Here is a 13,561-nt window from a genome sequence, read left to right as displayed (position 1 = left end):
CAGAGTAACTCCACACCAAACCAGGACCCTGCTTCCTCCCTGCTCAGCCTTTCTCCATTTGCGGCTATGTGTGCCCGCAATCAGCACAGAGGGCCTGCCCCAATGCCCATTGAAGTCAATGAAAAGACTCCTGCTGACTTCAATGGATACTGAATCAGGCTCAAAGGGAACAAGACTGTATTTGTCCCTGGTGCTTATACAGGATGCATGGGCTAGGGAGGTGGCTCCTTGTAACCTGCACCCCATCCAGTCACTCAACTATGTTAGCAACTGTCTTGCACCAAAAATGGTGTTTTACAAGAAAACATTCAGACAGTCATGTTGCAATGTTGGGGTTTACTGGTATTTATCACAAAGATCTATTTTATACATAAGGCTCTACCAAATTCACGGCCATGAAAAATGTGACATGGACCATGCATAAAATCTGGTCTTTTGTGTACTTTTACACTATGCTATAAGCAGTGTTTCTCAAACTGGGGGTCCTGACCGAAAAGGGGGTTGGCAAGACTAATGTGGGGGATTGCAGTATAGCCACCCTTACTTCTGCGCTGCCTTCAGAGCTGGCCACCCAGCAGCAGGGCAGAAGTAAGAATGGCAATACCATACCATGCCACCCTTACCTCTGTGCTGGCGGCAGAGCTGCCTTCAGAGCTGGGTGTCCGGCCAGATGATGACGCTCTCCAGCCACCCAGCTCTGAAGGCAGCACAAAAGTAAGGGTGGCAATGCCGCGTTGCCCCACAATAACCTTCCGACCCTCTTTTGGGTCAAGACCCCCAGTTTGGGAAACACTTACTTAAAGGCTTTACATGTTTATATTTTGCCATTTTTAAAATACATATTCATGCTTTGTTACAACCCTGTGAAATTTAAAATTTAAATATCTGAAACTCTGAAATTCAAGATTTTTAAAATGCATTGACCGTGAAATTTATGAAAATGAACCATGAATTTGATAGGGCCATGTTTATACAGTATACTTTTCATACAAAAGTTTGTAACAAATTTCACTAGAAGAACTCTGCAGCTTTTAATAACTGGTATTACAGGAAACATATTGGAATTAGAGTCAATTAGAACGAGAAGTCCATTTAGTGAATGGAAGTGTATATACACAGTCCCCATTGCCATGGCCTATAGATGCCTCACAATAATTAAAAAGGAACAGTAGAAATATCAGTCAATCCAACAGAAAATTAAAAAAAAAAAGAAAAAAAACTAGCCACGGAAACCTGATGGTATGCAGTCAGTGGTAAAATGCCACTGATTAAAAGCCTCACTGAAGCTTGCCAAACCTAGGTTCTGGAACACAATTACAGGGAACAGTTTCCATAATCAAGGTCCCTCAAATAAGAGTGCTTGCTACCACTCTTGCAGGATAACATATCAGGACACCACAAAAAAAGTCATTCAACATATTCTAACCAAGATGACAAACTCTCTTATTAATGGTGGAACTGCAAAGCAAAAATAAATAAATTGCTCACACTCTTCAATGCTTTCTTTATGATGTACACAGACAATCTCACAGTTTTATTTTAACAATTCTGCTAGTCTTTTACATGACTAATAATAGGAACCTCAGGACCTGAGCTCCATTTTTGCTTGTAAGATTTTTGCAGGACCTGGTTATTTAGGCCAGCCTTAGAAGATAGGTGAAGGGGAATCTTATTCAGGCTAGGGGTGAAAGATCAGCAGATTAGTCAGCTTCCTGTGATATCACCAATCAGATCCCTCTGAGGATCTTAGAAAGTTTTCCAATAAAAACAGGAAGCCAGGACCTGATATTCCTAATATAAAAGACATGTAGAAAAATATTTTTAAATGACATTTTTGAGGTTATCCCTTTACATCAAAAAGGAACAGGAAAGGTAGAAATGCCACCTTTTTCCCTTTGCAATTCACTTCTTAAACTGTTTCTTTTAAAATTGTTTCTCTTTTTCACTGAAACTGAGTATTTTCTTTATTTGATCAGCTATTTAAATTGAATTTAGAAATGATAAAAATTTTAAAATAAATAAATTGTATTTAAACTTACGCAAGAGGGCTATACTCTAAAAACAAAATCTGAAAGCCAAAAATGAATTACCAGCAAAGGAGGAGAAGGAAGGAGCAGCTGAAATAAGATGATGGGATGCCAGGGAGGAAAGAGTAATGAAGCTAAAAGCATAAGGAAGGCCTAGAAAGGAATAAAGGGAAAAATGTTAAGGAAGAAAAAATAGGAAGCTTAAATCCTAAGTAAGTTACAAGAATGTCAATCAGGGGAAATTTCTAAAGTGCCTGTTTATAAATAAAAGATAGCGATACAGGAGGTAAAACCATGCACACCAACTGTTTGACATCAGTAATTTCACCACACCAGGAACTCATCTAGTACCAGATGTAGACACTGATGTACTAGCAAGTTTACTCTGCAGCTAAAGATAACATCCTTTACAGAAAATGTTAACCTAAGATCCCTTCTGGTGTACATACACCTACAGGTAGAAGTTAAAGTTACCATTCACTTTTCAAGAAGCATAGGAAATAACCTCAATGCTCCGTCCCTCCTTTATAAAACAGGTTCTAATATTGAAGGTTGAATATATGTGGGCTATTGCTCAATGCATACTGGCTTCTCTGTTCTCATACACAATATTTAAAGTAGAAAAAAAGCAAATACAGTTTTGTGATTCATAGAATTACTTACTATAAGTTAAAAGAAATGTAAGTATGACAATGTTTGAAGTATCAAGCACAATTCTATACAGTTGTTATAAATATAATTACAGAAATTAATGATCTGCAGTTGGCAGCAAGAATGATGCGGGTTTGAAACTATTAAAAAGGTTAGAAAAATTATATTTCTTAGACTGTACACTGTGTAGACAGTGACTATTGCTAGTGTTATCTCACCTGGTAACAAACACAAAAGTTAAGAAGGGGAGCAAACTGAAGCCCCACACAAAAAAGTAAAGCCCTTTAAACATAGTTGTAGTTTAAAAAAAAAAAAGACTAAAAATCACTGAGGTTCCAAGTATATACTCTCAGTAACTGCCATATTTAATCTGTCCAGTATTCGAATATCAATAACTAATTTTTTTTTTCAAAAGTGATGCTACACTCATGAGGTGTATGAAGTACAAATCTTATACTCTGGAAAAATATTGTTACCCAAACACAAATACTGCTCCCCAGAGTTTCATCTTGCTTTTACTGCTGGCAGCTACAAGTAGAACATGCTACACATTTTAGTATTTATGAATTTGGTCTTGAATGTAAGGGGCACTTAAGTTGTATGGCAAGAGATTGAGATTCTCTCTTGTATGCTTCAATGTTAAATGGATGACCAATGCAGACACTGAAACGAAAGAGTTTGGCAGACCACTAGTTTAGAGACCTTTCCGTCAATAATATTATGTGAAATTATTGTTCTACTCCAGCCAAGATAGCATTTTGTCATCTAATACAAGAATAAAGTTTTGTAGACCCAAGTATTAAGGGCAAAATTCTCATAGAGCCACAGGGAAGATCTCAGCTTTAACATTTTGCTCTCTGCATATACATGCATCTCTCATTGAGGTCACCAGAGTAGAGAGAGGAGAATATTGGGAGTTGATATCTGCCATGCAGAACTTAAAGGAGATTTCTGCCTTAGGTTATAAAATTTAAATCACATAGAAAAGGGTAAAATATCCAGCACAAAACAACAAAACATGAAATTTCGCTGACATGGATTAAGATCAAATTTTTAATATAGTCTCAGGGAAGTGGCACAAGCCACTAATAAGCTACTGTTGACAAGTGGTAGCACAGTGAAACTTAATGGAATGTTGATCTCTGTGCAGGCTAGATGTCAAACATTAGCCTGGCACTTCAGGGATCAGGAGTCCTACAAGTTTCATTTTGCTGCTGTCCTCACACTGACCAGAACACAGAAGGAATTAAAAAGAAATTGGGAAAGCACAGAACAAGAGAGGAGGAATACTACAGCGTGGGTAACGGACAAATGACAGAACAGTAGAAGAAAAAAGATGGTACATGCACAAGTGCTGAAAGCAAAAGAAAAGTCCACCCTTCAAGTTTATATTCATGGTTTAATTGTAGAGTGAATAAAACCAATGGGAAATGATGTTACTGTGAACATAATTAACAACAAACAACTGGTGTTTCTGTATATATTTCTAACTCTGAGGCACATAGAGGAGAGGGAGTAGATAAAGGAAAACAAATAAAATAAAATATAAAATCCTATTTTTCCATTCAGCATCTTATAAGAACACAAAAGTCACAAATTGATGTTACCTATTAACACTGTCATTTGCTGCCTGGATCCCACTATCTATCTGTAGAACCATTTTATAATCAACATACGCCTGCCGATATCGCTCCATGGACTCGTATGCCATTGCCCGTCGCAGAAGAGGTTTAAGGGAAAATGGATGAAGTTCCAGAGCTCTTGAGAATACAAAAGAAAAAAAGATTACAAGCAGTGCAGGGCTGAAAACAGAATTGTCACGTAAACCTAATGAAGCTATCCAATGATATAAAGAACTATACACAGTATGTCCATTATTTCATTTTGGGGTTATCTTGACAAAATAGGAAAGCAGATCTGGAGTGGTTTATTAGCAACTAAAAAAACCCGAAATGGGATTGCAGCCATGTACATGCTAGCATATTTTATTACAATGTATTCAACTTACATTTGTTAACTCAGTCTGGTAACCTACTTCCTCCACAGTGAACACATTTAAGGCCCACCATACTTAATAGAATCTTAGTGTGGTGATTCTGCTTAATCTTAATGGGATGATTATTCTGTTTAAGTGGTGCCTAGATCTGTGTGGCTCTCAAACATATGCTCGTTCTGTCTGCTTGTTCCTCTAATAGCTTTCAGTTCCTCTGTAGTTGTAAAACATGAAGAAAATATTTAGCAATAATACAAGCAGTACACAACTGCCTGTTGGCTGTGAGCAACTGAGGTTAGCATACAAGGAAAAAACTGACTGTTTTGGCAGGATGTCTCCCAGATAACACTGCTGCTGATGTGGTCAGGCAGCAAGCTCAGTCTCTAGTGCAGCACAACGAGTACTACTTCTAAACTACATGGACTGCTCCAGTGACATGATGGGCTCACAAAAGCACAAAATGCCCACAAAAGCATTATTATTTAAAAAGTGTCTTTTATTAATGGAACAATAGGAGTATTGCGATTTAGAGGATTCTAGGCAGCTAGCTATTAGGATATGTACTCCTGTATATATCTAAATAATGAAGACAGTTATGTTTAAAAGCTTCCAAGATCTCTTCTACTGCTAAGTACTGTTTAGAATAGCAATTATGCATCACTCCATAGTACTACTAAGGCTCAACTACTGCTCTTAACTTTCTTTTAACCTTGAGAACACTAACTAATTTTCAGGTTCATAACACCTAGAAATTTGGTGCAATCTAAAGGGTAGATACAAAGTCAGATGGAAGGGGTGCATTTCTTGGGGACTATCAGCATCTGGGAGGTGAAGCTAGCCAGCATGCATTTCCAGGGTATAGCTGGAGGGTAATGTTAGTCAGGTGACAGGTTATGCCATAGCAGTAATATGAGGAAGTGGAAGCTAGTATAAGGGAGCTACATCCTGTCTTCCACAGACAAAGGGTAAATTACTCCAAATCAGGGCCCTTATGGGGAAGAGGAGCTAAGAGGATTTCTGGAAGCCTCTCAAGAAACACATATTAGAAGACAAATGTGTAAAACATTTTTGGGATGGTTTTTTTTTTACATCAAGAATACAAGCACTATGCCATCCATGGCCTTGCTGAAGTCAATCATAAATCATTATTAAACCTTATCCATTTCTGTTGTGCTGCCTACAGCAAATCCAGTTGACATATATTTTTTTAATATTGTTTCTATTTCTTATTCTTCCTAACTTCTGTCTATTTGTTGTCTCTGCTCATTGTGGCAGGAACCATACCTCTCTGTCTATATAGAAAGTGTATAGCATATTATGGGTAGTACCATAAATTAATATTATACTGATGATAATGATGATGATGATTGATGATGATATAGGTTTCCACTTAGAGAGAAAACAAAACACAGGTTCACAGTATTGTTTTCAAAGGCAGAGTTATATTCAAAGAACCAGAACAAGCAATTTATTGCTATAATTTTGTAACTTTATTTGGTCAGTAAACGTCTGTCTTTTTCAACTATCTTATATCTTCACTAATTACAACAAAGTTTAAATTATGCAGAGTATTAGAAAGTATATGAAAAAAACTTCTCATTCTAAGAAAACTCCTAAAGCAGATGGTAGACTATATTCAATATGTTAGCAGCTTAATTAATAAAAATTAAAAGCTAAATCTATATTATATCCAGTTATTAATATTTTTATACTCTAGTTGTGTATGTATCACATTCTGGGGTGCAATCCAGACCAGTGAAGAGTTCTGTCACCTCTTATCCTGTAACCCCGTGCCTCACAATGCCTTGTTACTATGACTCTCTGCCTGGGACACCCACTGTTAGCAACAAGCATGCACTCATGTCTACATATTGGGCAGCCCTGGTCCAATGCTTTGGATCCTGGAGCCTGCTTGGGGCAAGGCAACTCCACGCTCTCCACAGGTCTGGATTGCACTCCAGAAAGTTACAGCCTTGCATTACAAAAGAGGAAATTTGTTTGGCTGATGAGAGTTCTGATCGTATGGTATCCTGTTTAACCCCTAAAGCCTTACACTCATTAATCACTGCTTATGAAATTCAACAGAAATTTTAGGAAAAACAGTAATACTTAAATGTGGTTTTTTTGGAGGGGGAGATTGAGGGTACCTGACCTTCAGCCAATGGTGCCGTACAACAATGCACCATAAGTAGACAGCAGAATTCTAGCTCAATTTTTGAACACAATTGTAACTCAGATTGTGAATATGTTGAGTGTATATGCAAAACAATTTCTACTGTAAACATGCTTAAAAATGGTTTCAAACAAGGTTATCAGTCCTAGGGTGAAAAGAGACTACGTATAAATAACTATGGAGCATTCACAGACTGTTCAGTAAAGAGCCAGTTTTCATTTAACGTTAACATTTTGTTCATTGAAGCCTTCAATGCATTTCTATGTACATTTGGGAAGATTTAATTGTCTTTACACATCAACTTATACAATATTCTTAAAATTACCTCTCCCCTAGTAGTGAGTGATTCATAACATATTTTAACAGATAAAGATTCCTGTCAATATGACAAGGAACTAGCCCTTCCTTAGAATGACTCAGTTAAAATAGTATTTTAATAATGAGAAACTGATTAAAATGTTTAATCATCAATAGGAATGTTGTTTCCCTACAAGAAAGAGTGCTGTTTTACCTGTTACAATCTTGAATGCAGTCACTGCAGTTGCCTTCTTTAAGGTAACATGCTGCTCTATTTGAATACAAGATACTTAGATCATCTCGACTTTGTACTCCTAAAATTATATGAAAGTACAATGAAAGTTCATTATTTAAATATCATTGAATTAGAATTAAAAAAAGACTATAGTATGTTCTGAGTTACACTGCACTGCTGCAGTTTGCTGATGATGCAAAGCTTCAAGGAGCTTTTGTTTATTCAGTATGTCACCTACAATACATATAATTATTCTAATACGTAAACATATGCAAACATCGCTGTCACTAAGAATGATCAATCTTTCTATTCATTTCACTCTATTGTACCTTTTGTGACTCATTTTGTAAACTGACTATTATTTATCACAGAGGAATTTACAGCCTGTCAGTTTCTGTCAGAAATCTGTGGATAGGCTATGATGGTTAAACTGTGGTTCTTTTAACAATAATAGCGATTCTACTCTTTTCATAAGGTATCACAACTCACCTAAATTGATGACATTTTCAATGGCCTCTGAGTACCTCAGCACAGCCTCTCCAAATTGCCCATTCTTAAATAACTCATTTCCTTCACTTTTCAGTTTTGCTGCAGTAGGAGGAAGCAAATTAGAAATGCTTTTCCCAGTGGATGAAGATTCCGTCCCATGTGAACTGGAGGTCTCCTTCTTTAGATCATTGTTTTCATTCTTTTTTTTACCATTTAGATAACCATTAACTTCACCTTCATGGTCTGGTAAATGTTCAATTGTCTTTTTCTCTGATACGTCTTTTTTTACTCTACTCTCAGTGTATTCACTCTGCTTCTGCGTCTCTGACTTACAGCCATCTCCTTTGCTGGAAAACTTTTTTTGTAGATTCCCCATTTCACTTTTAGTTGCAATCTTGCCTCCGAGTAGTACACCAGTTTCTACAAGGAAGTTAATCAGCTAGGTCAGAGTTTGCATCATTGGAAGGAACTATTGTAAAGGCAAAGGAGGGGTGTATACCAAAGTCCACAGCATAAAATACTTCAAGAGTCTTCATTTATAAAAATTGATTTGTCACAGAAAACACTCTCAGAACACAGATTAATTTCTAGTAATAAACAGTTTGCAATACATAGTAAGAATGTAATACTTTCTTGTCAAATCTGTTTTCTCCTTGCTGAAGAACAACTTATAGCCCCCCTTTTCTTACATAATGAAATGGTAGAGAATTTACCTTGAATTTAAGCACTTAAATACTGAATGCTAAATAAAAAGCTGATACTTTAATTTACATGAAAATGCAGATTTACAGTTTTTCAATCAGCAAATCACAATTACTTGTCATGTTAGAATTAATACATCAGCACCAAATTAAATTGTTTTACTGATAGTCATGAGAAAATATTAGAGCTATCAAGCGATTAAAAAAATAAATTGCGATTAATTGCACTGTTAATAATAGAATACAATTTAAATATTTTGCATGTTTTCTACATTTGCAAATATATTGATTTCAATTACAAAACAGAATATAGTGTACAGTGCTCACTTTATATTTATTTTTATTACAAATATTTGCACTATAAAAAACAAAAGAAATAGTATTTTTCAATTCACCTAATACAAGTACTTTAGTGCAATTTCTTTATCATGGAAATTGAACTTACAGTTGTAGAATTATGTACAAAAAATAACTGCACTCAAAAACAAAACAATGTAAAACTTTAGATCCTACAAGTCCACTCAGTCCTACTTCTTATTCAGCCAATCGCTCAGACAAACAAGTTTGTTTATATTTGCAGGAGATAATGCTGCCCACTTCTTCTTTACAGTGTCACCTGAAAGTGAGAACAGGTGTTCGCATGGCACTGTTGTAGCTGTTGTCGCAAGATATTTACGTGCCAGATGCACTAAAGAATCATATGTCCCTTTATGCTTCGACCATCATTCCAGAGGACATGCATTCATGCTGATGATGGTGTCTGCTCAATAATGATCCAAAGCAGTCTGGACCAATGCATGTTCATTTTCATCATCTGAGTCAGATGCCATCAGCAAAAGGCTGATTTTCTCTTTTGGTGGTTCGGGTTCTGTAGTTTCCACATCGGAGTGTTGCTCTTTTAAGACTTCTGAAAGCATGTTCCACATCTCCTCCCTCTCAGATTTTGGAAGGCACTTCAGAGTCTTAAACCTTGGGTCTGGTGCTGTAGCTATCTTTAGTAATCTCACATTGGCACCTTCTTAGCGTTTTGTCAAATCTGCTGTGAAAGTGTTCTTAAAATCAAACATGTGTTGAGTCATCATCCAAGACTGCTATAACATGAAATATACGGCAGAATGCGGGTAAAACACAGAGCAGGAGACATACAATTCTCCCCCAAGGAGTTCAGTCACTACTTTAATTAACGCATCATTTTTTTAACAAGCGTCATCAGCATGGAAACACGTCCTCTTGAATCATGGCCGAAGCACGAAGAGGCATACGAATATTTAGCGTATCTGGCATGTAAATACCTTGCAACATGAGCTACAATAATGTCATGCGAACACCTGTTCTCACTTTCAGGTGACATTGTAAATAAGAAGCAGGCAGCATTATCTCCTGTAAATGTAAACAAACTTGTTTGTCTTAGCAATTGGCTGAACAAGAAGTAGGACTGTGTGGACTCATAGGCTCTAAAGTTTTACATTGTTTTGTTTTTGAGTGCAGTGTTGTAACAAAACAAAACAAAAATCTACATTTGTAAATTTCCCTTGCACAATAAAGAGATTGCTCTACAGTCCTTATATGAGATTAACTGAAAAATATTATTTCTTTTGTTTATCATTTTTACAGTGCAAATATTTGTAATAAAAAATATAAGGTGAGCATTGTACACTTTGTATTCTGTGTTGTAACTGAAATCAATATATTTGAAAATATAGAAAAACATCCAAAATATTTAATGCATTTCAATTGGTATCCTATTATTGTTTAACAGTGGGATTAAAACTGCAATTAATTGCGATTAATTGTTTTTAATCGTAATTAATTTTTTTGAGTTAATCGCGTGAGTTAACTGCAATTGACAACCCTAGAATATCATAGAATATTAGGGTTCGAAGACACTTCAGGAGGTCATCTAGTCCAATCCACTGCTCAAAGCAGGACCAACACCAACTAAATCATCCCAGCCAAGGCTTTGTCAAGCCGGGCCTTAAAAACCTCTAAGGATGGAGATTCCACCACCTCCCTAGGTAACCCTAGGTACCCATCCGAAGTCCCCATAAATAACATGGAAAGGAGACATTTTTAATCCGTCTTCTTGTAATATATCAATATAGCTCAATAAAAAGAGGTTTCATATGAAAGGTAAAAATAAGGACAAAGCATAGCCTTATATGAGTTCAGATTAAAGACAGACAATAATGAAAATTAACCCTAAAATTAGCTTTAAACAATGTCCAGAAGATAAGAAAAACCACAAAATCATTGTATCAGATGTAACCTTAGACAAATTCTTCATCTATCAGAAGGGCCTATCACCATAGTATGTAGGTATTTAATTTTATTCATTAGAAAAGGTTTTGGAACACATTGATAAACTAAAGAGTAATAAGTCATCAGGACCAGATGGTACTGACCCAAGAATCATAGAACATCAGGATTGGAAAGGACCTTAGGAGGTCATCTAGTCCAACCCCCTGCTCAAAGCAGGACCAATCCCCAGACAGATTTTTGCCCCAGATCCCTAAATGGCCCACCTCAAGGATTGAACTCACCACCCTGCGTTTAGCAGGCCAATGCTCAAACCACTGAGCTATCCCTCCTCTCCAAAGGCCCCACCATTAGAGGGAGTCCAGCCCCCTGCCTTCACTAGCAGGACCAAGTACTGATTTTGCCCCAGATCCCTAAGTGGCCCCCTCAAGGAACTCAGATATGAAATTGCAGAACTATTAACTGTAGTCTGTAAACTATCATTTAAATCAGCTTCTATACCAAATGACTGGAGGATAGCTAATGTGATGCCAATTTTTAAAAAGGGCTCCAGAAGTGATCCTGGCAATTACAGGTCAGTAAGCCTGACTTCAATACCAGGCAAACTGGTTGAAACTATAGTAAAGAACAAAATTGTCAGACACATAGATGAACATAATTTGTTTGGGAAGAGTCAACATGGTTTTTGTAAAGGGAAATCATGCCTCACCAATATACTAGAATTCTTTGAGGGGGTCAACAAGCATGTGGACAAGGGGGAATCCAGTGGATATAGTGTACTTAGATTTTCAGAAAGCCTTTGACAAGGTTATTCACGAAAGGTTCTTAAGCAAAGTAATCGGTCATGGGATAAGAGGGAAAGTCCTCTCATGGATTGGTATTTAGCTAAAAGATAGGAAACAAAAGGTAGGACTAAATGGTCAGTTTTCAGAATGGAGAGAGGTAAACAGTGGTGTCCCCCAGGGGTCTGTACGGGGACCAGTCCTATTCAACATATTCAGAAATGGAAAGGAAAAAGAGGTAAACAGTGAAGTGGCAAAATTTGCAGATGATGCAAAACTATTCAACATAGTTAAGTCCCATGCAGACTGCGAAAAGCTACAAAAGGATCTCACAAAACTGGGTGACTGGTCAACAAAATGGCAGATGAAATTCAGTGTTGATAAATGCAAAGTAATGCACAGTGGAAAACATAATCCCAACTATACATATAAAATGATGGGGGCTAAATTAGCTGTTACCACTCAAGAAAGAGATCTTTGAGTCATTGTGGATAGCTCTCTGAAAACATCCACTCAATGTGCAGCGGCAGTCAAAAAAGCGAACAGAATGTTGGGAATCATTAAGAAAGGGATAGATAATAAGATGGAAAATATATTGCCTCTATATAAATCCATGGTATGCCCACATCTTGAATAATGCATGCAGATGTGATCACCCCATCTCAAAAATTGGAATTGGAAAAGGTTCAGAAAAGGGCAACAAAAATGATTAGGGGTATGAACGGTTTCCGTATGAGGAGCAATTAATAAGACTGGGACTTTTCAGCTTGGAAAAGAGACGACTAAGGGGGGATATGAGGTCTATAAAATCATGACTGGTGTGGAGAAAGTAAATAAGGAAGTGTTATTTACTCCTTCTCATAAAACAAGAACTAGGGGTCACCAAATGTTCTGTTCTGTTTATTCCCTCTGGGGCACCTGGCATTGGCCACTGTTGGAAGACAGGATACTGGGCTAGACAGACCTTTGGTCTGACCTAGTATGGCTGTTCTTATGTAACAGAAATTTTGACCCTTGAAAATATCAATAAGGCAACTGTACCCTCTAATAATTTTGTATGCCTTGGTACCATCAGCTTAGATGCTGGGTTTTCCTTTTATCTTAACTGACATGCAGAAGTGCCCAACGATCCCACAAGAATTTTTCATGCCCTCATATCTTTAAGTATTGATTCCCTATTGTGCAAACTAGTCAATATTTCAGAAGATTATATGAAAATACAGAATCTATAATGCCCAAGTTGTTCCTGACTTAATTTACTTAATGACTCTATTGTACCTTTTGTGACTCATTTTGTAAATTGACTATTATTTATCACAGATGAATTTCCAGCCTGTCAGTTTCTGTCAGAAATCTGTGGATAGGCTATGATGGTTAAACTGTGGTTCTTTTAACAATAATAGCGATTCTACTCTTTTCATAAGGTATCACAACTCACCTAAATTGATGACATTTTCAATGGCCTCTGAGTACCTCAGCACAGCCTCTCCAAATTGCCCATTCTTAAATAATTAATTTCCTTCACTTTTCAGTTTTGCTGCAGTAGGAGGAAGCAAATTAGAAATGCTTTTCCCAGCGGATGAAGATTCTGTCCCATGTGAACTGGAGGTCTCCTTCTTTAGATCATTGCTTTCATTCTTTTTTTTTACCATTTAGATAACCATTAACTTCACCTTCATGGTCTGGTAAATGTTCAATTGTCTTTTTCTCTGATACGTCTTTTTTTACTCTACTCTCAGTGTATTCACTCTGCTTCCGCGTCTCTGACTTACAGCCATCTCCTTGACTTAATTTTTTTTTTTAAATTACCTAATCAAACCAGGCAGGACTTGAGTAATCAAGACATAGAAGAGATCATTTTATTTGCCATCAGCCCAGACCTAGAGCATTCTATGTATTCTCTAATAAGAAGAGAGGAAAATACCAATTCTTAAATCTGATGCAGGAATCCAGTCAG

The 13,561-nt window shown here is 36.9% G+C and overlaps 1 protein-coding gene across 5 annotated transcripts in view; it reads right to left on the bottom strand.

Moving 5' to 3' along the window:
* Positions 1 to 13,561, bottom strand: part of SPAG1 (sperm associated antigen 1) — a 61,692-nt gene that overhangs the window by 22,843 nt on the left and 25,288 nt on the right. For 4 of the 5 annotated variants that reach the window (XM_026663400.2, XM_026663395.2, XM_026663390.2 and 1 more), the window contains 3 exons: positions 7,866 to 8,285; positions 7,356 to 7,455; positions 4,286 to 4,438 (listed from right to left, as the gene is read on the bottom strand). In XM_026663400.2, coding sequence (XP_026519185.1) covers positions 4,286 to 4,438; positions 7,356 to 7,455; positions 7,866 to 8,285 — 673 coding nt within the window. The remainder of the gene's footprint in view (positions 1 to 4,285; positions 4,439 to 7,355; positions 7,456 to 7,865; positions 8,286 to 13,561) is intronic. The other variant, XM_026663404.2, reaches the window with a different exon arrangement.

This window comes from Terrapene carolina, unplaced genomic scaffold (assembly GCF_002925995.2).
Source record: "Terrapene carolina triunguis isolate 2854851 unplaced genomic scaffold, T_m_triunguis-2.0 Scaffold58, whole genome shotgun sequence".
NCBI classification, from domain to species: domain Eukaryota; kingdom Metazoa; phylum Chordata; order Testudines; family Emydidae; genus Terrapene; species Terrapene triunguis.
This window is presented reverse-complemented; position numbering and strand designations above follow the sequence as displayed.